A 27015-nucleotide genomic window follows, 5' to 3' on the forward strand; every position below is an offset into this window, starting at 1 on the left:
TGCCACTACCCCTGGAATGCTGGTGCATGTGGCTGTTGAACATGAGAGTCAAAGACAGCAGCTATTGACCCTAAAGGCTGCGTGTGCCTGTGGGGTGGGTGGGATTGGGCAGCAAGGAGAGGCTGAATTAGGAAAGAGCATCTTGAGCCACTGTCATCATCCCTTTGTGAGGAACCACGATCATAACTGGACTGCAGTTTTCCACTCCTGCCTGTTCAAGCCTTAGAAACTAGTTTTCATTAATTTCTTTGCTACACAGTGAATGCGTAGCAGTTTTACACTCCCGGGTGTCTGTTCTTGAAAATAACCTTAGATTAATGCAGAGCAGACATCAGGCCAAGGTCTGGCTTTTTTGTTCTCCAGCAGTGCTTTTGGGTTTGACTGTTTCCTTTTATTTTTTAAGCTTTTAACAAGTATAATAGGAGGTAGCAAAATGTTGTCAGTGGAGCACAGGCTTTGGAGTAAGACAGACCTAGGGAAGAGCTTGGCTGTATGACCTAAATTTTTGTGTTTGGTCCTGCTGTGGGCTGAATATTTGTGTCCCCCTCTTTCCCAGATTCATATGCTGAAACCTAATCCTTAATCGGTAATATTTGGAGGTAGGGCCTTTGGGAGGTGATTAGGTTATGATGGCAGAGTCATCATGAATGGGATTAGTGCCGCTATAAAAGAGGGCCCCAGAGAACTTGCTTGTCTCTTTCACCATGGGAAGATACAGGGAGAAGACGGCCTTCTATGAATAAAGAAGTGGGACCTCACTAGGTACCAAATCTGCAGGCACCTTGATCTTGGACATTCCGGCCTCCAGAACTGTGAGGAATACATTTCTGTTGTTAATAAGCCACTCAATTTATAGTATCTTGTTATAGCAGCCCAAATGGTCTAAGACAAGTTCTCAGTTTGCTGCTCTGTAAAAGGGGGATAATCAAACTTACCTGGCAACATAATTGTGAAGATTAAGTAAGATAATGGACATAAAGCTTGTAGTCTAGTTCCCAGGGATCAGAGGGTGTTTAATAAGTGATGGCTACTGCTGTTATCATCTTGCTGCACTTCAGTGCAATTCAAATTGGTTTAAAAGTGAATAGAAACTGTTGGTTTCTTGACAGATTCAATTCAGTTCAATTAAGTGTCCTTTTTTAGATGGCTTACCCTGGTAAGTGTCATGCTGAGTACTTGATACAGATAGAAATTAAGCACCGTCTTCTCGCTAAGCTCTTCTTGTGTATTCTCAATTAATTTTGTGTTGCAGCTTTCAAAAAAAGGATCTCCTCACCCTTTCCAGTGATTCTAAATTTCTTTATCTACTCCTTTGAAGGTTAGTTTGACTTTCAAGGCTTTTGAGATCTGAGCATCATTCACCGTTGCGGTCTTACCTCTCACCCTTCTCTAATATACCCTCTATGTCCACCCATTGCTGTGAGGAAACACCATAATACCTTGGCTCTAGTATGTACCATCGCCACTGCCTGATACACATTCCTCTCAATTTCAGAGTCTTCCTCCTTCCTCCTGTGTAGTGGAGACTGCAATACTCATCTGTCAGTGTTGGATGAGAATTTATGCATGTAACTTTTTTGTCTGAAGAGCAGATGGAACCACACAGACCAGACTGCAGGAAAGAGAAGAGACAACACAGTAGACTACCTTACCCGTGGTTTCACTTTCCAAGGCTTCAGTTATCCACTGCCAACTGCGGTCTGAAAGTATTATGAAAATTCCAGAAATAATCCATTAAGTTTTAAATTGTATGCCATTCTGAGTAGCGTGATGAAATCTTGCACCATCTTGCTTGGTCCTGCCTGGGATATGCATCATCTCTTTGTCTAGCATCTATGTTACTGCCTATTAGTCACTTAGTAGCCATGTAAGTGATAAGATTGACTGTCTTGGTTATTGCAGTGCTTGTGTTCAAGTGACCCTTATTTTACTTCATACTGACCCCAAATCACAAGAGTAGTGATGCCAGCAACTTGGATATGCCAAAGAAAAACTGTAGAGTGCTTCCTTTAAGTGAAAAGGTGAAAGTTCCTGACTTAATAAAAAAAGGAAAAAAATGGTATTCCGAGGTTGTGTAGATCTATGGTAAGAATGACTCTTTTATCTGTGAAATTGTGAAGAAGGAAAAAAGGAATTCATGCTAGTTTTGCCGTTACATCTCAGATGGCACATGTTATGGCCACAGTGCGTAAGTGCTTTATTAAGATGGAAAAGGCTTCAATTTGTGAGTGGAAGACATGAACAGAAACGTGTTCCAATTGATGGCAGTTGGGTTCAGTATTATCTGTGGTTTCAGATATCCACTGCAGCTCTTGCAGTGTATCCTCTATGGATAAGAGGGGACTACAGTACTAGCATCTGCATTGGCCAGATGCTAAGTAGAAACAGAAGCTGCCTTGAACTTAGGGAGGCCCTGGGTGTACAGTGATTTTTCTATGCCATTTGTGGTGCCATTTCTGTAGCTCACCAGGGTGCAGCCTGCAGAAGGAAAGCCACACAGCTCTTTCCTTCCTCCAGGGGCCCTTATAATAATGAATGATGGCAAAGAGTCGAAGATAGGATGATGATAATGGCTATTTTTTATTAAGCACTTCTTGTAGATATATGCGCATGTGTGTATTTCATTCTTAATAAGTATTATCGCAAAACTGAGGTTCAGAGAGGTTGCATCACACCCTTAAGCATGAAGAAGATAGGGAGGGTGGCTATAATAATAGTGACAGTCCTCCAAAGTGTGACATCAGACTCTTCTGATGGTTGGGCAACTACTGTGCCAGGGAAATAATTATCTGTCTCCTTAGCAACCCCCAATATTTGGCTTAGTTGTCATTGGTGCATTTCAGTTATCTTCATGTCGGTAAAGAAATAGGTCTCAGGAAATTTAATCCAGCTAGCAGTGCTATGCCTAGAATTCAATTAACTCCATGATTTGCAATTAATGAGCCCTCATGCCAAGATTGAGGTCATAGCATTAATCTTACTTTTATTTTAGGATTTCCACTGTCATGATTTACAGCAAAATCCAGCCAATATTGTCAGGATTATTGGAGCATAATTAAGCCAGAAAGACAGGCAGAACCGTTGGTTAACATGGGAGCCAGGGAGGGACCTCATACCTTTGCTTGGTAAGCCTGCCTCAGGCAGGATGGGTCTACATATGAGGATTTCCATCTAAGGACTGTTTCCCAGATGCCTGATCTCTATACATTTCAAATCCCCATCCAAACTCCAAAGAAAATATTTCTGAGTCCCAGTTGGTGAGCCCTTGTGAGTTATGTTGTTAATTCAATGCTACCACATCCACCTCCACCTCAAGTTGCCATTTACTAAGTTGTAAATGTAACAGACAGTGAGTGGGCTTTTACAGACGATGGATTAAATAGTTGTGATGATTCTATGAGGAAGGTATCGTAGGCCTTCTCTCGGTATAAGGTTATACAGCAAGTAAGTGGCCTTTTCACTGAACTGATGGAAGGATGTGGCAGTTCCTAGCTGCAGACCATTTTTGTGCTTCTCTCCCTTTCGTGTGTGTGTGTGTGTGTGTGTGTGTGTGTGTGTGTGTGTGTATTTTGTCCATTAGGATCTCCTCTACTTTCCCATATAGAAATAAGAAGGCAGGCATGCATAGGCAAATATTGTTTATGATTGCCTTCTAGGTGACAAATGCTCATCCATCATTATCTCATTTAATCATCATATACATGGGAGGAGGATATTATCTGCCTCCATTTTACAGTTGAGAAAACTGAGGCTTAGAGAGATTTACTAGTTTGCCTGCTGTTACACAGATATGAAGGAAGGACAATCAGTGTTGTGAATGCGGGTATGCTTGTTTGCAAATCCTAGGTTCTTTTAATCACAACAAGCTAGTACTAAATAAATGCTTTTTTTCTTTTCCTGGTTCTCCAGGAGTGGTTATTATTGAGTCGAGAATTTTTGGCAAAAGTAACACGTGGAGAGTCATTTTTTGAGTGGAAGGAGTCTGAAGAGAGGGTAGGAACCAACCTCCTACTACCCACCAGGTAAGGGTGTGCTTTTGGCCTTTGGGATTTAGCTCATGTCTTCTGTATGTAGAGTGCAGATAGATCCAGGTAGGCCACCCTGTCTCGCCAACCAAGCGCAGAAATCAACCCCTCCCATTGACTTTACTTTTGCTCAGCGTTTGGTTTTTCCACAAGAGAGTGTAGTGGCCAGACGTTTATGAGAAGGTCTCCATAAGCCAAGTCCACACCGGAAACTGAACCCACAGCTAGCAGTAGCTTTCTTTGCCCTTGAGACCAGTGAAACAGAGGAGTAGTGGGTTCTCTTTGCACTTAGGTAGCAGATTTTCCTCCAAATGCTTGCTGTGGGTTTTTTGGTTTTCTCCTAGAATTCACCTTCAGACTGTATCTGCCTTCCCTGTGTAGTTAGCATTTAGAAGTGTCCTCACTGAGTTTGCTTAGCCTCATTGAACATTTTTATGCCTGGCATGGCTTACTAGAGACTGCCTATTGGAGGTTCCTACTAATACAATTATTTGATAAATAGATACTGAAGGACTGCCTTGAAATTTTCTACGGCTGGTTTGGGATGGAATACTTGCTTTTGAAATATGCCCTAAAGAGTGTACAATCCTTGGGGAAATCCACTTGTCTCGGGCAATATTAATCTGCTCTGTGAACAGCTTCTTGGAAATTTGCTGATAATCCTTTTTTTTTTTTTTTTTTGGTCATTCAATATGTCAGTGTGAGAGAGTAAGAGAATTTGGTAAAAGTTCTTACTTTTTAGCTTGACCTTTTGAGGTCTGAGGAGCAGTCTCATCTTCCACCCCTCTCTAATAATACATCTTCAAGTTCTCTGAGAAAACAGCATGATATCCTGGTTCCAGTATCTATTATAGTTGGTGCCTTAGGCAACTTACCTTCTGTTTCAGAGACACCACCCCACCCTTCCTCATCTGCTTAGGGGAGACTGTAATACTCATCTTTCAGTGCTGGGTGAGCCTAGCATGTTCCCTAGTACGCTTATAATCAGAGCTCAGTTATGATCCTTTCACTTTTATGTCTGTCCTTGACATGATGGTCTCAACCTTTGCTTGCTCTCCAACATTATTTTGTACTAAATAATGGGCTAAAATGCCCTTCAGCCCATTTCCATCCAAACTGCAATTCAGACATCACCTCTGCCATAAGCCATCCTCTTTCCTATTTCCAACAACCTTCAACACTGCCCCCACTCCACCACCCCTGCCTGCCACACACACACAGACACACACAGGCTGGAAATAAGCTCCTCAGAATGCTTATCTACTTTATATGCACCTTTATAATAATACTTGGTATGTCTAAACAGTAGAATATCAACTAATAATTATAATGCAGCACTATGAGAGATATGAGAGAAAAAATATTAATGACTCAGAAGACTATACTTCATTGCTAAGTGGAAATATGGCAGGTCCAAATCTATACACAGTATCATCTTTATTTCTATGTATGTGGACACACAACACAAAATGTGTATATGTGCGTATACACAAAAACAGAACTAAGAATGTAAGGATATATAGTCTCCAAAATGTTAACAGTGGTACCCTTGTTTATTTTATTCTCTGTCTTAATTCCATCTTCTTTGGTTTCAGTAGACCTCAGGGGCAGAGAAGTGAGTTAATCATACTGCTTTGCAGTCTTTATACAGCACAAGGCCCCGTCTGGTTTTATTCTAGATTTTCTTTCTTTTACTTCGTCAGCCTCAATTCTATCCTCCTCACCCAGTCATTTGGTTTCTTTCTAGTGCTCTTTATATATGTCCTTAAGTGTGCCAAATTTTCCACATTGATTATAAATGTCTTCTATATTATAGATATATATGATATTATTGTGTAATGCAACCTATTTTAATGTATAAAAATATCAAAATATAGGTAATGTTTACATTTATATCTGAATGAAGCCTTTTTTCATAAAGTAGAAACTGGAATTCATGTCTCTGCTTTTTACCTCTTTTCCCCCTTTTCTCCCCCCCCCCGCAATCCTGCAATCACACACGCATACATGTGCGCACACACGCACAAACACACACACGCACACACGCACACATAATGAAGATTTTCTTGACCAGTTGTACTTCCAGTTCCAAAATCTCAGGATTCCTTGTTGTATATATTGGTTGATTCCCTCCCTTGAGCTCTCTGATATGTGGTTTTGTATGAAGTTTTTAACATGACTTTTCTCAAGTAATTGAGCTCCTCCTAGCTTTTAGCATAGTACAGCAGAGTCTGAAAAGAGAATGACCAATGGCAATGCAGACAGCCTTATTGGACTAAGAATGGCATTTTCTGGTGATTCGTATGTTTGCCTTATCTTTCCCAGTCTAGGCCCTATTCAAGCATATGGCAAAAGGGACATACCATTTGCAGTGAGAGCAATATTTGTTTCCTTGCCCTGCCAGCTACTAGCAAGCTAAGTGACTTGAGCCTTAATTTCATCATTATGCTTTCAGGCATTTCAATGAATCTTAATTGACACCCAAAAATATGCATTTTTTAACCTTTTGAAATTTGTTGATACTTATTTTATGCCCCAGCATATGCAAACACTTGATAAGAAGGTTTGTTCTTCAGTTGTTGGTTGCAGTATTCTATAAATGTCAGTTAGGGCAATGTAGTATTGTTGTTCAAATGTTTTCTTCCCATACCAATATTTTGTCTACTTGTTCTTAAAAAGTCTGCATTTGTCATTGTGGGTTTGTCCCTTTATTTCTACTTTTCTGTTCATTTTTGCTTCATATACTTAGAAGCTGTGTTATTAGGTGAATATATTTAGAATGATATCTTAGGGAGTAATTGACCCTTTATTATTATGAAACATTACTTCTTAACTCTGTAATATTCTGTTTTGAAATTAATTTGTATCATGTTAATATAGGCCTACCTGCTTTCTTTGGCTTACCGTATGATTAATATTTTCTCATCCTTTACTAGTAACCTATCTGTAACTTTGTAATTAAAGTATATCTCTTGTAGACAGCATATAATTTGTGTTTTTTTTTAATTCAGTCTGATAATCTCTGTCTTTTAATGATAGTGTCTGGTCTATTTAGATTTATTATAATTATTAATATAATTGGGATTAAGTCTACTCTCATTTGTTTCTAACTATTGCTTCTGTTTTTAGTTTCTCTATTCTTTTCAGCTTTGTTAGGATTAATCATATATTTTTAATATGAAATTTTAATTCTTCTGACTTTTTGGCTATATATATATGTGGTACATATATTTGTGTGTGTATGTATGTGTATATATATAAATATACATATATTTATATATATATATTTGGTATGTGGTTTCTCCAGAGATTGCAATATTTATTCTTCACTTATCACTGTATACTTAAAATAAGAGAATGTTATAGCAGTGCAGTTTCGCTTACCTTCTACCCATCTTTTGTGCTATTTTGTCATATATTTTTCATCTGTGTAATAACACCACAATACAATGTTGTTATTTTCGCTTGTAACAGTTATCGTTCAGGTGCATTATATTCACCCAGACATTTACCATTTCTGGTACACTTCATCCTTTCCTACAGATCTGAGTTTTCATCTGGTAACATTGCCATTAACACTGAAGAACTCCCTTTAGCATTTCTTGTAATGCAGGTCAATTAGCCACACATTTTCCTGTGTTTTTAATATAAAATTTTGTTTTGAAAGGATTTTTTTGCTGTCTATAAAGTTCTTAGTTGATAGTTTTTTTCTATCAGCATTCTAAAAAAAATTCGTTTCATTGTTTTCTGACCTCCAATGTTTCTGATGAATGTTAGCCATTATTGACATTGTTGTTCCTCTGTATGTAATGTATCTTTTTCTCTATCAGCTACTAAGATTTTCTCTTTCTTTTTGTCATTGGCAGTCTTATTCTGATGTGTCTAAGGTGATTTTTTGTATATTTATCCTGTTTTGGGTTTGCTGAGTTACTTGGATCTGCAGCTATAGTTTTAACCAGGGACAATGTTGATTCTCTAGGAAACATTTGGCAATGTTTGGAGGTATTTTTGGTTGTCTTTGCTTAGAGTTCAGGTAGGAGAGGATATTACTTGAAATTAGTTAATAGAGGATAGGGATGCTGCTAAACGTTCTACAATGTCCATGACTGCCCCCCACAACAAAGAATTATCCAGTTTACAATGTCAGTAGTGCCAAGTGCCAAGGTTGAGACATTCTGATTTTGAGTTGAATTGTTTTTCCACCAAATGTTGTAAATAAAATAGTTTTTTCTGCTCAATTTTCTTCCTCCATCCCTTCTTAGACTCTGCTTACATGATGGCAAACTGCTTGCATGATGTTTCCTCACAGGTCACTGAGACTCTGTTTTTAATTTCTGTCGAACTGCCTTCAAGTTCATAACATTTTGTTTTGCAGTTTCCGATCTTCTGTTAAGCTCATTTAGCAAAATTTTCATTTCAGATATTATACTTTTCTTTTTTTTTAAATTATTTTTTATTATTATACTTTAAGTTCTAGGGTACATGTGCATAACGTGCAGGTTTGTTACATATGTATACTTGTGCCATGTTGCTGTGCTGCACCCATCAACTCGTCAGCACCCATCAACTCGTCATTTACATCAGGTATAACTCCCAATGCAATCCCTCCCCCCTCCCCCCTCCCCATGATAGGCCCCGGTGTGTGATGTTCCCCTTCCCGAGTCCAAGTGATCTCATTGTTCAATTCCCACCTATGAGTGAGAACATGCGGTATTTGGTTTTCTGTTCTTGCAATAGTTTGCTAAGAATGATGGTTTCCAGCTGCATCCATGTCCCTACAACGGACACAAACTCATCCTTTTTTATGGCTGCATAGTATTCCATGGTGTATATGTCAATTCTGCAGTTTTCTTCTTCTTTTTAAAAATATTCTTTGCCGTTAGCTCATTAAGACTACCTCTTTGTTTAAGCCTTTGAACGTATATTAATAAGCTTAAAGTTCTTTTCTACTAATTCTAACATCTGGAGCATTTCAGGTTCTATTTCTATTTACTGCTCTTTTATTGTTCAATATTTACTGCTCCTTTACATGTATAGTTTTATTTTTAGTGTATGATAAACATTGTGATGATACTTTTTTAGAAGTCTGGATTACCATTTTCCTTGAAAACATGTTAAATTTTATTCTGGAAGACAGTTTAATTACTGACATATCCTTCTGGTCATTAGGCTTGATTTTATTCTTTGTTAAAATGGGTCTACTGTGGTTTTCAACTTAGTCCTAGGAATGCAGCCTTTACTCTAGGATGTAGTCCTTATTCCTAGTGTGGATGTGGCCTTTCTGATACAGAAACACTGAATATTCAACTAAATGCCTGAGGTGCTTAGCAAGAGCTTTCCATTTGGGCTATGCTAGAGCTCCAACATACGCCAGCATTTATAACCTCTGGTATATAGTGCTGGTTTAGTTCTCAAACCTGCATCAGGCAGTTTCTGCTGGGCCTTGTGAAGTCTTACTCTCTATATTCACAGCCTAGACCTCAGCCAAGGTCTCAGGGTGAATTTCCATGCAGTGTTTTTCCTCCCATCCCTCCAGCACCCCCATCCCTTATGACCACACTGTGCCTCTCCCTATTTTCTTTTATATTGTCCCACATATTCCAGCTTCTTAGCAGTTTTTGTATTTTGATCCCTGCCTTCACAGTTCAGCAGGACCACTATTCTACTTGGGCTCTAGATCATTTTATGGTAATAGGAAAGTCCTCCAGGCAAAAAGCTGGAGCAACTGTGAGGCTCACCTTGTGTGTTTTCTTTCTTTCAGAGATCTCAGTCCTTTTTAGACTGTTGTTTAATGCCTAAAAACAGATGTTTCATATAACTTATCTACTTATCACAGGGGCTCAAGTCCAGTACCATTATCCTGGTGGGAAGTAGAAATCGGGAATATGCATTTTCAGTAAAGACCCCAGTTTCAGTAAATTCTGAAACTGATGGTTGTGGGATCTTATTTTAGAACTGCTGATGTAAATTATTTAAAGTAGTTATAAAGTGTTCAAAGTAGCCCCAGCTTTCTGAGGAATTGTCAGAGGATCTCTACTCTCCAGGAGGTCTAGGTATTTTATATTTAGCAAAGGATAGGACTTTTATCTGACATGTTTCTTGGTGTGAGATCCCTTTGAGTGTGGTGTATGTATATGCGTATATTTGCTACATTGCTGAGTTGTACTCTGTGTTTTCACCATCTTGTGTATAGACAATGCACAATAGAATACCACACCATAGCAGAATAATTTGATCAAATATACTGCAAGAATGAATCATCCATACATGTGTGTATGCACACACAGTTATATGTTTTTGTTTTTTTTTCTTAAGATGGAGTTTCGCTCTTGTTGCTCAGGCTGGAGTGCAGTGGCACGATCTCGGCTCACTGCAACCTCGGCCTTCCGGGTTCAAGCAGTTCTCCTGCCTCAACCTCCAAGTAGCTGGGATTACAGGTGTCCACCACAACACCCAGCAATTTTTTTTTGTATTTTTAGTAGAGACAGGGTTTCACCATGTTGGCCAGGTTGGTCTTGAACTCCTGACTTCAGGTGATCTACCCGCCTCATCCTCCCTAAGTGCTGGGATTACAGGCATGGGCCACTGCGCTCGGCCTCACAGTTACATGTTAACACTTATAAAATGTTTACATTTTCAATATATAGTTTTATATGTAAATTTCAATAAGGCTGTTTTTTCAATAAGTTAAGTCATGGCAATGATTTGGGGAAGTCATTTTATTTTCCTGGTGCATCCATTTGAGGCATAGGGATACATTGCTAATATCCCATTGAGTATTAAAGTGTTATGAGTCTGGGTTGTTTCCTCTCATTGTCCAAGGGGGGCTTCCAGCTCTCTGACTGTTATGTTCCTGACTGTGCCTGATGAAATGAAAATCTTGTCTTCACACCGACATTTGGATATATCCTAACTAAGTAACCTGGTGAATGAATTGACCTCTTTGACTCTCTTTTGATTTAGGCTAGAAGTCCAATGCATTATCCATTGTGCCACAGAGCCTGCCTGCTTGCCTGAATTGACCTCTTTGAGACACAGTTTCCTTATCTGAAAAATAAGAGCAAAAATGTATTTCAGTTTTAATGTGTGGGATACTGTATATTCCTAGCATGGTGCCTAACATGTAGGAAGGCCACTTTGGTATATGTGTAAAACATGTGTGTGTTGTATGTAGCACATAGCATATATACACTTACCTTGATCTTGTAAACAACAAACAATATCCATCCACAACCACTGCTACTTTTCTGGAGAACAATAATTTGATCTTTCTCTCAGAAGTTGGCCTGCAATGGCAGCTCCAGAATTTCTGTCTTGGAGCTAAAAAAAGACAATCTTGCTGGAAGGGGAGGAGTTTGAGAAACACTTCTTAGAACTGCATATGCATAACAAGCATACTGGTCTTCTAAAATTCTACCTCTGTGTGTGGGGTTATTTGGGAAGACTGATAGAGTTCTTTCAGTCACCCTTTGGTGTCTATATTGTCTCCCTTGTCTCTCTTTAACGGAACTGAAATGTTGAACAGAAAATTTTTGCCTTATTTTTCTCTTTGCAGTTTTTTTAAAGCAGGCCATCAGTCCTCTGCTATCTCTGTTCTCTATCGTAGACAAGGTCAGATAATGGCAAGGACATTTTCTCTATTCCAGGGTGGTAATTAAGAGAGAAATGTCGTAGTCCATTTTATGCATTTTAAGCCCTGATCTTTTGATTAGAGAAGAGAGAAAAAAAACAATTGATGGCCACTCACTTTCTGGAGTTGAGGTTCTACGTGGTGCGCAGAACCCTTTCTATTTCTTCAGGTTTCTATTGGGGATTCTGATCTCATTGGATAGATTTGATTATTACTTCATAATGCTGAACCTTTTATTTGGTCCACATGTTGAAGAGTAAAGATTCCTTATTTAGACCCCTTTTCTCTGGCACATCATAAATACTTTGTCTGTTGAATCAAATTATTAGCAATATCCATGTAAAGTTTTATATGAGAGTTTATTGAGTAGAATTTGGATTGGCAACTGTAGCCTGATTTCCTTGATCCTTGAAGGAACAAAATGTGTTACATCCATTTGGCTAGAATTCCCCTAGCACCAACAGCCTGGTTATGAACACTGTGCCCTATCTTTATTTTACGCAGAGTCCATTTTGGTTTTAATGTAGTCATTACTTTGTATTTCTCATTTTTTTCTACTCTTATCAATCTTTTTTCATGTTGTTGATCCTTCTGGGAAAGAGGAGCTAGTATTGGTTTCTTAATTAGCTCCTCTTATCTCTTTGAAGATAAACATTTCCCATCAAATATTAGCCTTCTTTACAATAAAGCTCATGTTGTATTTCATGAAATCTCCATCTTTTAGACAGGCTTTCTCAGTGGGTGCAGTGTTGCAATCAGACATTCTGAAAAGCTTGAGGAGACAGTGAAACAGTGAAAGCATCTGGTCATATTTGCTACCTACAGTTAAGCAAAGACTAGGTCACTGCCAAAGTTGATCTGTTTGGTCTTCCTTGCTATCTCTGCCATTTTCTCTTTGGTTATTGCATTCCATAGCAGCTCAGTTTCACATACTTTTATTGAGTGCTTACTGTGTGCCATATATTGTACTTAGGGGGCTGTGAAGAGGCGTGAAACATGCTTCTTGCTATTGAAGACTCAGTAGCAAGTAATTGAGTTGAGGGGAGGTAGACTCATTCACAAGTAATTTTAATGCAAGCTGACTGCTCTGAGTCCTAGGATGGAGGGACAGAATGAGGTGGGAGAATGGAGGCATGAGAGACAAAAAGTACCTCTTGAAAGAGGCAGGATGGGGAGGTGAATAAGAGCAGAGGCTTTTGGTCCAGCCAAACCCAGCTTCATCTCTTTCTGTTGTGACTGTTACTAAACCTCACCAAAACCTCAGTTTCCTCAGTGGGACTCCCACCTGCCACTGTGCTTAGTGCAAGGATCCAATTTAGTTGTTTATGGAAACTGCTTAGCTGAGTGTCTAGCCTAGAGTACTTGTTTAGTAGATGGCCTTTGTATGAGGATGATAGCGTTAAACAATTTTAGAGGTGGAGGGGACTTAGGAAATCACTTAATTCATTCTCCTATGTTTATATTCTTTGAGACCCTGAGTTTGTGATTATCCCATAGCTTGGGAAAGAGCTGAGCCATCATAGTCTAGTACTTTTCCCATTAAGGTCCTGAAAAGTGAGTGTGGAAATAGTGCACATACAGATTTCATGGTGTCTGTAGTGATGACAAAAGCTTTAATAACTGGCACACTAGCATAATATAGAAATCAATATATATCGATGTAAACTATAACCTTTTATTCTGTAAATAAATACACACATGCACATGTATATTATCACTGTTTATAGCACAAATTACCACTTTAATTTCCAATTTTTTAATTGATTTTTGGACATTCTGAACAGTATTATTGTTACTAGCTGAATGATCTCCATCTGGGCCATGGTTTGACATGAGGAATGCCAGCCAAACCTTCCAGCAACTTCCCCATTAAATTGATTATTCTGGTTGGGCATAGTGGCTGACACATGTAATCCTAGCACTTTGGGAGGCCAAGGCAGGCAGATCACTTGAGCTCAGAAGTTTGAGAACATGGTGAAACCCCGTTGCTGCAGAAAATACAAAAATTAGCCAGGCATAGGTGCACCTTTGTAGTCCCAGCTACTCAGGAGGTGGAGTTGGGAGAGTCGCTTGAGCCTGAGAGGCGGAGGTTGCAGTGAGCCAAGATTGGGCCACTGCACTCCAGCCTGGGAGGGGGAAGTTGCAGTGAGCCAAGATTGGGCCACTGTACTCCAGCCTGGGTAACAGAGCCGTACCCTGTCTCAAAAAAAAAAAAAAAAAAAAATTATCCCAAGGGCCCTGGCACTTTATTGCAGTACAAAGAGGGCTGGGTGTGCTATTGACTTGTAAGAGCTGTGATGCTCTTGGATGCCTGTGCTTCCTATGTGGCCTGAATCCAGAAAGCCTGACTCATTGGCACCACCTGCTCTGTGGCCTCTGCCTGCCAGTGCTTAGCTCCGCTGGAACCTTCCGTGGATGCTACACATGCCCCTGCTTCTTCTGCCCTCTTGGTCTGTTGAGCAGCTGTGTCCAGGGCCACAGCTGTAGCTTGTACCACGTGCCACCTAGTACAGAAGTATTGCAATATTTCAAAAACCAGTACCACTGAATCTGAGTGAACCTGAATTTTAGTCCTGCAAATAACTCATAATAAGTCCTCCCACCAGGCACCAGGTCACGTCAAGATGAGAAGCAGAAGCTTCAGAGTGATAAAGAGGTTCACCTTTCTGTTAAACATTTGTTCTTTGAACTGTCAAAAGTGAAGAGTTTCCATGGACCATAGCGTGGATGCACCAATAGGAGAGTCTTACCCTATGGAGGCTTGCTAGGCACATCTCCAGTCTGGCTTTGTTAACCCTGAAATGGAATAGCATGGCCTGTTTTTTTTTTTGTTTTTTTTTTTTCTAGCCAAGCTTGTGTAACTTTGCTAGAGGCAGCATTTTTTGTGGCTTTATCTTCTATATGCCATTCTATTAATATTTCTATTCTACAGATAAGGAAATCAAGACTTCTCTAGACTATACATCCAGCTAATAGCAGAAGTGGGATCCAAATCAGTTCTGGCTGAACTAAAGCTGACATAAAGCCTGTATTTTAACACGGGTTGCCTTGTGTAATGCCTAACCTCTTGTTTGGCATAGGGAGTGTTGATTTATTATTTGCTAAATGTTATCTTTTTTCCTCTGAATTTTTAATTTCTAGTTGGATTCCCAGCCATTTGTGGGAGGCATTCCTTGGAATCATTTACCATGAGTGCTGAATTTCTAAGAATTAAAATAAAGATTCTGCCAGGCATGGTGGCTCATGACTGTAATCCCAGCACTTTGGGAGGCTAAGGCCGGCCAATCACCTGAGGTTAGGAGTTCGAGACCAGCCTGGGGAACATGGTGAAACCCTGTCTCTACAAAAAAATATACAAAAATTAGCTGAGTGTGGTGGCGTGTGCCTGTAATCCCAGTTACTTGGGAGGCTGAGGTGGGAGACTCACTTGAGCCCAGGAGGTGGAGGTTGCAGTGAGCCGAGACTGCACCACTTCACTGCAGCCTGGACAACAGAATGATATTCTGTCTCAAAAATAAATAAATAAAATAAAATAAATTAAAAAAATAAAAATTTCTGGTCATTTTAGAAGATCTCATTACATAAAAATCACAATGTCATGCATGGTCTTATTTGATCCTGTTGATGACATGAGGCATGTAGAAAAGTTTTTGTTCTTAATTAGTTCCAGTTTATAGGGTGGGGAGTTGGTGGGGGGAAGGAAACCTAGAGGAATAAAATGACATGCTCAAGGTCTCTTCTCAGAGTCCATTACGTTTCCTCAAAGCTTCCCTGGAGAGATGAATGGGCAATGAGACGTAAGCCGCCTTAGAAGCCAAGGCAGTGACTTTTTCCATGGTATATCTGCTTGTTATGCCCATATGATCCATTTCTCTAACTGCTGGGAGCCAAGAGCTGAAAAATCTGTTATAAAGAAGGATGACGAAGCCCTTTGTGATAATGACACTAGTTCCTTCCTTGCCCTTTGCCAAGCACTGTGAAGGAATGGGCTTTCCCTAGAGCAGGGGCTAATGGGGCATCTCTACAGAGTCACTTTAGTTTCAGGGATTTCTATCCCACAGTTGCCAATTTTATAGAAGCCAGGACAAGACATTTTTAACATTGTAACTCTTAACCATCGAGAAAAATGCCCACTGGTGAATGGGAATACGAATATGACATTCTAATGCCAAGTTCACTTTATCAGTCATCTCTCCAAAAGGCTGATCCTGAACACTATGGGATACTAACTCACTTTACTAGAACTGGATGATGAAAACGTTCTGGAAAGAGGAAAAGTAATGTTCTGTGAAGCGTCTTTGTGGAGTCCAAGAGGACTCACAGAAGAAGGCTGATGTCCCAAGAACTGCAGTTGGTGCCAAGCGTTGGTTGAGTTCTTGAGAGCAAGAACTGCAGTTGATGCCAAGTTGCTGCCCATCTCCTCCCTGTCCTCAGCATATTAGATCATCTTGAGTATTGAGGCTGGAGCTGAGACAGTTACCACTGTGAGGAAGCCAGGTCTGAAGTCTTAGAATGAGTCAAGTGTAGAAGGATGTTCCTTCCTGGCAAACCCCTAGCCTGCTTGGAGTGAGGGGGGCACACAGGCTCTTGGAAGGCTGTTGGCAGCCTTTGCCTGCCTCTCCCAGGCCAACTGAGAAACTTGCGTGACTCTAAACTGTAATGAATCATGCAAGAGGAGGGAGGTCTCTACAGCTGTTGAGGAAGGACATATAAAACTTGAATAGCATAGCACTTGGCTCTTTGTTTTATATAACATGTTTTTAATTGTAAAACTAATGAATGTGGCCGGGCATGGTGGCTCATGCCTGTAATCCCAGCACATTGGGAGGCCGAAGCCGGCGGGTCACTTGAGGTCAGGAGTTTGAGACTAGCCTGGCCAACATGGCGAAGCCCCATCTCTACTAAAAATACAGAAATTAGCTGGGCATGGTGGCAGGCACCTGTAATCCCAGCTTTTCAGGAGGCTGACACAGGAGAATCACTTGAACCTGGGAGGCAGAGGTTGCAATGAGCTGAGATTGTGCCACTACACGCTGGCCTGGGTGATAGAGTGAGACTTGGTCTCGAAAAAAAAATACTAATGAATGTAACTTGTAGAACATTTAGAAAATATAATCATACAAACAAAAATCACTCATGATTCTCTCAGATGTAATTAAATATAATTACTATAACTGTTAATTACTATAACTGTTTTGAAAATGTAGTGGATAAAAGCCTGGACTCTAGAATAGCCTGTATGGATACAAATCCTGGCTTACTAACTGTAGGACCTGGGGTGAATCACTGATGTGTCTTTGCTTCAGTTTTCTTGTGTATAAGATGAAGATAGCAATGGTATTGACTTCATAGGGTAGTTGTGAAGATTAAATGTGTTACTACATATAAAGAATTTAGATCAGTGGCCTAGTACGTGGTAGGCATTCAGTAGGTTTGAGTTGTTATTATTTTATGTTTATTGTATCCTCTGAATTCTTTCCCTAAACTCAGATAGTTTTCTTTTACAGAAGTAAGATTATACTGTGGATTATGTGTTGTAGCCGGCTTATTTTTCATTTAGCCTTTGCCATGCCCATCTGTACTCTTCTACAAAGTGATTTTAGTAGCTAACCATATGGTGTTATTAGAGATATTTAACTAATTCCCTTACTATTGAAAAAAATACATCACTTATAGCCTCTTGCCATGGTAAACAGTATCTTGATGAACGTCTCTTTTTGGTAAGTGCTTGCATACCATCCTTCTTTTGACAACAGTAATTTATGGGGGAACATTTCTTCCTAGGGGACCAGATGGAATTATCCACAGCCCAGGGTGCCACAGGCATATACTGAATAAGCATATGAGGGGATGATCACTATGCATTATGGACACTCCTCCTTCCATACCACTTCTCACAGTGTTTTGTCCATAGCTAAGAAATCAATAAAATGTCTATGAAAAGCAGCCACACTTACTTTTTTATATTTTTAGTTACATTAAGGCAGTTAAGACTAGCCCTAGCATTTGTGCTTACCCTCTTTATATAATTTCTAAATAACTGTTGAATCATCTCAGATCTCTTTTGGAATGAAGCTCGATACAAATAAATGATAACAGCTAACTAGCAATCTAGTGGGAGACAGAAATTCTCTCCCAGGAAACAAATTTTGTATCACTCTTGAGAGCAAGAATTGGTCAGGTTCCTACAATTTGGAAGGAATAGGATACTGCTTCTAGTTTCCCAAACATTAGGAATCCCAAGGAAAACTTGTTTCTTATACTGGTAAAGTGACTCAGAGGTAAAAGTGCAATTCTCTGATGTTTGTCTTTGGTAGGCTTAGATTTTCACACCACAAGACATCATGAAGCAAGAATCTACCTGGAGCCTTAGAGGCAGACCTGGACCTTTCTCTTTGGATGACACTCACATGCTCTCTCAACTCTAATGTCCTAACCTCCACTCCCTTACACCCTGTAAGGGAACCTTAGTAAGCGCAGAGTGTTCTTTCCACTGGGTGCCATTTTAGCCAAAGCATTTAGAAAGGTGTTGGAGGTAGCAAGCTCTGCATTCCTAAGAACACAAGTGGTGTTAACCATCTGATGCAAGGGTTGGAAAACTTTTTCTCTAAAGGGCCAGAGAGTATATGCTTTGGACTTTGTGGGCCATAAGATCTGTGTCACAACTATTTAACTGCATGGTAGTGTGAAAGCAGCCATAGGCAAGATGTAAACATAAGTACTTTACTTCTGGACATTGAAATTTGACCCTCATAACAGTTTCACGTTATGAAACATCATTCCTCTTTTGACCTTTATTCAATCATTTAAAAATGTAAAAGCCATTGTTATTTCACAGACTGTACAAAAACAGGCCATGGACTGGATCCGGCCCATGGGATCCAGTTTGTTACCCCTTGATCTACTGTGGTCATTGTTTTTCTTCTGCATTTCTTTCTCATTGCACCATTTTATTCTTCATTGTGCCATGTTTTGAAACCTCTCTGCCCTTTCTTTCAACTAGCTTAGGCAAAATATTTGCAGGATCTACACTTTTGGCACTTATGTGGCTCATCAGGGAAAGCCAGAATATCTACCTAAAAGAACCAGTAGAGCAACGTCAAATAATGCCCCTCTTCTTTTTTGTGTGTCCTGGCCAGTTCAACATACAGTTTGAATATATGAAGGTTATAGATGGACTCTGGCAAGTTGTTTTGATTTCTGCGGCATTCCAAAGCTCTAATGAGCAGAGCATGCAGCCTGAGGGATGGTGAGAGTCTGATTTTTAGATAATCAAGGATATTTATTATGCCTTGTAGTTCTGTTCCAGCATAAAATTGAGAGCTGAAGAGACATCCAGTCTATTTGCTATCATCTCTTAAACAGTTATATATCAAAGGGGTGTTCAAACTGAACACATGAAAATGTTACAGGGATGGAAATGGGAGAATTATAAACATTTTATGCTGCTCTGTCCTCACTATATTTAAAACAAAAACACGATACAGATTTTTACATGGGGGGGGTGTGTTTACAGGGAAATAATGTGCTCTATTTCATATGAAACAGGACACAAGAGAGCATTCTCAGATTTGTAACACTAGCCCTAGTCTGTGGAGCTGCCCATTAGACCTGTTCCTGGCCTTTTATTCAGGGCTGTGAAGCGGTAGGGGAGACAGAGGCTCAGCTGCCTGCGTAATGAGATTGGCTTGGTTTGCCTGGCATACAGTGATTTATGAGGGTGCTTATTGTGGGGACATCTGCCGCTGAGAGCAGCCAGATGAAAGGTGTGTGGGTGGGAGGTGGAGGAGAGCAGGGAGTAGGAGAGAGGCAGTTGTGTATAGGCAGGTAAGGCTCATCTTGATTATAGTTGTTGGAATCCTGAGCTGAGTGGAGCTGTAGAATAGTGTGAAATGGTAGATTAGCAAGGCTTTGGAATTGCACAGATCTGGGTTTGAATTGCTGACTCTTCCACTTGTTAACTGGACTCTTTGGTGAGTTACTTTCCTTCTTTGAGCTTCTGTTGCTTCATCTGTAAACTGGGGATAATAACCACTTCCACTCTCCCGCTATATGAAACTGTACTATCATAAAGGTCTGGGCACAGTTCCTGTTGCACTGGAGAGCTCAGTTAGTGATAGAAATGATTAATGTTTGTTCATATGTCCATTCATTTTTTTGTTTACCAGTACTCAATGTTCTTTGCAATTTCTAACAGAGCCTCATTTTCTAATAGATGTCTAATGGTGACTTAGACATCTGTTAGGTATCAATAGCTCTTAAGATCAGGATGGAAGAACAGGACAGTCAACATGTATTTATATATATATGTATGAACACCTAAATGGCATGTAGGAGTGTAGTAGGTACCTGAAATACGATTGAAAGAACAGTCACCTGGCTAGTAAACATAATAAAAGATACTTCACCTCACTAGTAATCAGGGAAATTACCAAAATAGGACCAAAGTAAGATACTTATTTATACTTGACAAAGTGGTAAAAATGTAGAAGTCTGACAATACTAAGTGTTAAGGAGAATATAGAGTGAAGGAACACATATGTACTAGTTGTAGGAATTTAAACTGCTGTGACTGCTTTGGAGAATGATTTGTCAATATCTAGATATATGAACATGCACATACCTTATTTACTGGCCAATTCTGCTTGTAGGTATAATCTAGAGAGTCTTGTGTATGTTATCAAAGTGATGTGTTCCTCACTGTGTTGCTTATTCTAACAAATAGCCTACGTGTCCATCAGTGGGGTAATTGATATACACATTAATTGAGCTAAAGCTGCATTTGGTACCAGCATAGATGAATTTTAAACAAAAGTAAGTGAAAAAAATAAAGTTGTAAAATTAATCAAATAGAAAACCATTTATGTACAGCTTGAAATCTTGGAAAATAATATTAATATATTTTTTGTGGATACGAACATATGTAATACAAGTTTGAAGAAATTAATTGGAATGATAAATATAAAATTCAGGCTGATATTAGGAGAAGAAAGAGGGATGTGATTGGAAGGGTTGCCTGGGGCTCAATCTCAACTCTGCTAGTAAATATTCACTAGCTTGTATGCCCTTAGATAAGTTTCCTAACCTCTGTGCCTCGGTTTTCTGATCTATAACATAGGAATAATGATATTATCTGTTTCATAGGGATGCTATGAGGATTAAATGAGTGAATATAGATAAAATGCTTAGAAAAATACCTACTAGATAGTAAGTTTTATATATGTTAGCAATTATAGTGCCTATTACATGAATATTTTTATTAATATTTATTTTGAAAATCTTATATATTGCAATTTTAAAAAAAGAATAGATGCCATTCTTGTCTTTTGTCATCATATAGTTGGAAAGTGAACAAAGATTAAAAATGCCACCAATATAGGAATTTCAGGATGTGGCATAATAGAGTTTAGCTACGTTCTCTTGACCCCTAGATTTATTAGGTACCATGCCAACAGCTTTATATGTACTTATTTAATCTTTCCCTATGGAGTAGGCACAATTTTTATCCCTATTTTACAGCTGGAAAGAAAGAGATTTATAAAGACTGACTTCCAGGGTCACACAGCTAGGCGTAGCAAAGCTGGGCAGGAACCCAGGTGAGAATGACTCATGCTCTTGACTGCTAGGCCTTAAAGCCCTACCTGGCCACTGTTCACATTAGCCACCTCTTCGACACAGATTCCTGCTTCCTTCCTGTATCAGCCTGCATAGGTTAGGTTGTGCTTTGGTTATGAACATTCCCAAAAGATCGGTGGCCTCTATTAACAAACAGGTGTTTCTTACTGTATTCATCTGTTTTCACGCTGCTTTAAAGAACTACCTGAGACTCAGTAATTTATAAAGAAAAGAAGTTTAATTGACTCACAGAAGTTTAATTGACTCTCCGCATGACTGGAGAGGCCTCAGGAAACTTACAACCATGACAGAGGGTAAAGAGGAAGCAAGTCACATCTTACATGATGGCAGGAGAGAGAAAGTGAGCAAAGGGGGAAGTGCCACATTTTAAAACCATCAGATCTTTCACTGTCACGAGAACAGCATGGGGAAAATCCGCTTCCATGATCCAATCACTTCCCACCAAGTCCCTCCCCTGACACTTGGAGATTACAACTTGAGATGAGATTTGAGTGGGGACACAGAACCAAACCATATTACTTACTCATGCCAAATATTCATCAAAGGTCACCTGGGTCATCAAAGGTCATTTGCCACATAGCTCCTGTCTCTGGGACCCAGAAGTCCAGCAGCTACAGTCTCCAACCTTGCCAGTTGCTATGACAAAGGGAGAGAGATACAGAGATACAGAGTTACAGAGAGAGAGAGAGAGAGAGAGAGAGAGAGAGGAGAGAGAAATAGAGAGAGAGAGAGAAACTATGGAGAATATCATATTAACAGTTAAATGTACCCTGGAAGTGATGCACAACATATACTGTGATACACAGCACTTCCCCTCACACATCATAGGCTAGAGCAGTGGTTTTCAACCAGGGATAATTTTGCCCCCACTAGAGGATATTTGCCAGTCTCTGGAGACATTTTTTATTGTCACAACTCAGAGGTGGAGTGGGGGTTGGGGCAGGTACTACTGGCATCTAATGAATAGAGGCCAAGAATGCTACTCAACACCCTCCAGTGCACAGGGACAGCCCCCTCAACACACACACGACAAAGAAGTATTTGGCCTAAAATGTCAATAGTGCTGAGATTGAGAAACCCTGGACTGGAGCTAAGCACAAGGGGCCAAAAAGCACAATTTTAAGAAGCTATAAGGGAAGAGAACCTGAAATATTTGATAGATAGCACTAATGGCCACCATGCATCCTAAGGCCTAAAAGCTGTACTAAAGCCCCTTCAGAAGGCGTTTTTCATGATAGAAGTGAACCAGTGCTTTAAGGGACAGCCATGGAATGGGATTTCTAATATAGTCAGCTTCATCAAAGGGCAGAGGAGTGCCCTCAACTCACTGAAGTTGACTACTGCTTTCCTCAGCAGTCTCTCTGGAGCAGCACTGTCCAAATGTAGTACAATAAAGGCCACATATGTAGTTAAAAAATTTCCAGTATCCACACTAAACAGGTAAAAAGGAGCAGGTGAAACTGATTTTAAAGGTATAATTTATTTAATTCAATATATCTAAATTATTATTTCAATATGTAATCAGTATAAAAATATTGAGATAATTTATATTCTTTTTTTTTTGCACCAAGTCTTTGAAATATGTTGTGTGTTTTATATTTACTGCACATTTCAGTTGAGACTAGCCATATTTCAGGTGCTCAACTGTCACACATGGCCAGTGGCAGCAGTATTGGAGGTTTCTGTACCTGGGACTCAGTGAAGGACTGACCTAGGTCTCCCCTGAGAACCAGTAGCAATGCTATAACTCGGAGTCTATAAGTTCTGAGAGCGGGACACAATTTCCAGGAATATCTGTCCCAGACTCTTAAAGACAGTCTGTATGTGTTTTAAGAATGAAGAGGGATTGGTTTTCCATGGATTCTCTGCCATCATCATTTTTTTGTTTGTTTGTTTGTTTTTGTTTTTGGCAGGTGCCTCATCTCCAGACATGGAGCCCAGCTATGGGGGAGGTCTCTTTGACATGGTAAAAGGAGGTGCAGGGAGGCTCTTTAGTAACCTAAAGGACAACTTGAAAGACACCCTCAAAGACACATCTTCTAGAGTGATACAATCTGTGACCAGGTACGCACATTCTTCCCCGTTAATTTAGTGGATCCCCATGCTCTCAAAGGATCTGGTTACCTGCTGTCTACTTGTCTGGCTCAAAGAGTGTCAATTTTGGGATGTAATTTTATGGGATCTGATCAACTGAGAAATGTCATTGAAGACATAAAGTTAAGTCCTTTAGAAGCTATAATCACAGACTGGGAGGACTCAGTTCATTGCCACATTAGAGCATAACAGTTGCCCTCCCTGTCTTTACAATCAAACATCTTGGGTTCTAATGCAATATCTGCCCTTGTTAACTAGGAGCCCTCAGACAAATTAATTAACCTCTCTGAGCTTTTTTTGAGCTTTTTAAAAATACCCTGACAGGATTTGTGTCTTTGGGTTGTTTAGGGATTAAATGAGATTAAAATATACATACAATCTGATTAAGTGTTACCTATGGATTGTAATCAAATCAGAACTTTGTTTTTGTATCCTACTAGCCCTTTAACATTTATTCAGTGAGAGAAGTTTTCTATGCTTCCAGTGTATGAAAATTCTTATAAGCAGGTCATAGGAGTTATTTTTTATTATTAAGTATTAGAAAATTCTAGGGTCACTTTGAGTTATAATATGCAGTTCTAAATCAGAAATTCAAATGTCAAGTCCAATATATTAATCAAAATTTTAATCTTTGTTAAAAGATAAAACTACTCTTACCTCTGATTCTCAACCAGGGTCTGGTAGCAGAAAAATGGTGTCATTTATTTTTTCTCAACCACTTCTTCCCCTACGCCTTAGCCACTTACAATTATGGAAGATATTTCCATGTAGGCAAAGAGGCTAGAACAATTGGTGTTGATAAATAAGCAGAGGTTTCTATTCTGAGATTGATTCAGATCATGAAGTGGCATCTACAAGGGCATTAGAATGCACCAGTTGGAGTGGCATATTTATTCCCCTGAGGTCATGGGCTGTCTTCTCTCAGTGATTCTTCCTTGTTAGAGAGAAGGGCTGGAGGGGAGTCAAAACTTGCCCCCTAGACAGCAGTGTCCCAGTTCATATGCACAAGTGATTGAGAGAGAGAAATCTTGGCATATTTGGATCATTTTAATGAGTGCCCATTTTTGTCTTGCTTTTAGCTACACAAAGGGAGATTTAGACTTCACTTATGTTACCTCCAGAATTATTGGTAAGTTTCTCATGTTTATTAACAGTGCTTTGGCTCAGCTTCCAGTTGCTGCCCATCATTACAGCAGACCTAAACATTTAACCTGTTTTCTTTCTGTGTGATCTCTCTCCTAGTGATGTCCTTTCCTCTGGACAATGTTGACATAGGATTCAGGAATCAGGTTGATGACATTCGAAGCTTTTTGGATTCCAGACATCTTGACCACTACACAGTATACAATCTGTCACCTAAGTCTTATCGAACTGCCAAGTTTCACAGCCGGGTAAGGATTTTTAGCCCTGAGATCATACTGTTGAAGACGTGATGGTGTTTTTCGTCCTCAGAGATAACCTTAAAGCATATGCCCTTAGGCATCTGAAGCTGAAAAACCATACACTCTGGACACTTCTGTCCACAAAATATTTATTAGACTGCTATGAGATAGCCTAAAGATTTTCCTTGGGTGAGGATACTTACAGGAAAGTGTATCTGTCAATGAAATACCATCGAAGCTGGGGTCTCAAGTCTGTTGGTGCCTGGTTGTTCCATGGCACATTGTTCATGAGGCTTAAGTTGGAGGTTGAACTGCCGCTAGCGCAATTGGCTGCCTTGATGCTGATACACTACTTATGTCTTTGACTCTTCTTTATTGCTACTTGGTATCAAGATGAGGCAGTGTGGATAGAACAGTACCAACAAGTATTAATGGGAACGTCTTTCTATTAATATATTTTAAGAAGTTTTTTGAACTAGGCAGATAAACATTCCTAGTTTCAGCCTGGTTAAGGAACTGAGAATTAGCTTAGGTTTGAATCTGATATCGAGCCTGATATTTCTGGCCACTGAATTCTGACTTACTCACTAAAAAAAGGCATTTTTTTCCCCCCTCTCAAGAACATCTCTAAATATTTTTGACTTAGCCTTTACATATGATTGGTTCTGCAACTTCATTTGGGTCTATTAATAAATAGAATGGACTTTCTATGCATGGATCCTTTAAAAGTGAAACTTGATATCAAGTATGAAAAACGATAGCTGGTTGACAATGCTGTGTATCTAGGATCTCAGCTTTGATGCTGGAACACACACTTTGTTCCAAATTCCAGTTACCATTGGTAATCTCTGGGCCTCAGTTTCCAGATCTGTAAAACACCCAAGAAAATTGGTATACATGCTTTGTAAGGCTCCTTCCTGCCCTAATATTCAATAAGATATGGGAGAGTTTTAAGGACCTCTTTTTCAGCGTGTTCTGAGAACAGTCTCAAATTTTGGTGTGCATCAGAATCACTTGGAGACTTCTGATTCAGAAGGACAAGGGAGGCATACGAATCTGCATTTCTAACAGCTTCCTGGGGGCTGCTCCTGATGTTGCTGTGGGGACCACTCTTTGATAAAGCACTGATAATGCCATTCTGAAGTGGTTTGATCTAAATTGCCATTCTATAATGAAGATTTTAAATGCATCTCTTTAAAATCTTCTGTAATAAAATAACCTTCCAACTCTTACTCCATCTATTAGCTAATTCAGAACAAGTGAATTAACATCAAACAAAAATGTGGATAGATATTTTGTTCTTAATGTAAGGCAAATCTTTTGAATTATTTTTCTTGTTTAGAGGTTAAGTCAGTGCCATTATTTTCATAATTTAAGGACTGTGGAACATCCTATGCAATATTTCATAGAAATTTTATTTGACCTTGAAAGATCTGTGATAATCTGGAGCATTTTTCCTCTGAAAGTAAATAAAGATATAACAACATTATAGAAGCATTTTTGCATATAAATATGTCACTTTGTACAATATTTATAAAAGGCACTCTCTGTAAAGATGTTTTTAATGAAAGGCATCCATCAGTGTAACTAAAGATTTTGTGACTGGACTTAATGGTTTACCAAAGGAATCAGAGATTACATATTTAATCTCTACCCTGGGCTGCTCTTACTTGCCCTAGAAGAGGAGGGAGCTTTTTTTTTTTTTTGATACCTAGAACAGTGCCTGACATAGATAATCAATGTTTTTTAAAAGCATGAATGTGCAAAGAATTGTTAAACACTATAGATATAAAATAAATACTTGGTTTGTGTTCTCGAGACACCTAAACCTAGTTGGCGAGAGAACCCAGGACATTCTAAAGATAAGTACAAATAATATTTACAATACCTGCCAAGGGAGATTAGTAAAGGGAGACACCAGTGACAGCTGGACCTTAGAGCAGGAGAAAGGCTTATATAGGTCAGAGGAGTGGGGCCATTTCTTGCCTATACAAATCGTAAAATATCTTGTGAGGCTTTTGATGATCTAGCCTCTATCTGCTTCTCTAACTTCATCTTTTACCGTTCTTCATTGACCCAAAACCATATGCTCCAACCAGGGATATGCATGTGCTCATGTGCACACAGACACACACAATCTCCTTCCATGAGCTACTGTTTCTCCCTTAAAAGCCACCCGTGTCATACATCCTTCATCTCTCCCCTCCCCTGCCCTCCCCTCCCTTCCCCTTGGCTCCTCTTTCTCTCT

General features: G+C 39.5%; 1 protein-coding gene across 3 annotated transcripts in view; it reads left to right on the forward strand.

Moving 5' to 3' along the window:
- Window positions 1-27015, forward strand: part of DNAJC6 (DnaJ (Hsp40) homolog, subfamily C, member 6) — a 163317-nt gene that overhangs the window by 88546 nt on the left and 47756 nt on the right. For 2 of the 3 annotated variants that reach the window (XM_011985477.1, XM_011985478.1), the window contains exons 2-4: window positions 23205-23355; window positions 24465-24514; window positions 24628-24776. In XM_011985477.1, the coding sequence (XP_011840867.1) occupies window positions 23205-23355; window positions 24465-24514; window positions 24628-24776 (350 nt within the window). Of the gene's footprint in view, window positions 1-3909; window positions 4023-23204; window positions 23356-24464; window positions 24515-24627; window positions 24777-27015 lie in introns of all 3 variants that reach the window. The other variant, XM_011985479.1, reaches the window with a different exon arrangement.

This window comes from Mandrillus leucophaeus, unplaced genomic scaffold, assembly GCF_000951045.1.
Source record: "Mandrillus leucophaeus isolate KB7577 unplaced genomic scaffold, Mleu.le_1.0 Scaffold284, whole genome shotgun sequence".
Taxonomy (NCBI): Eukaryota; Metazoa; Chordata; class Mammalia; order Primates; family Cercopithecidae; genus Mandrillus; species Mandrillus leucophaeus.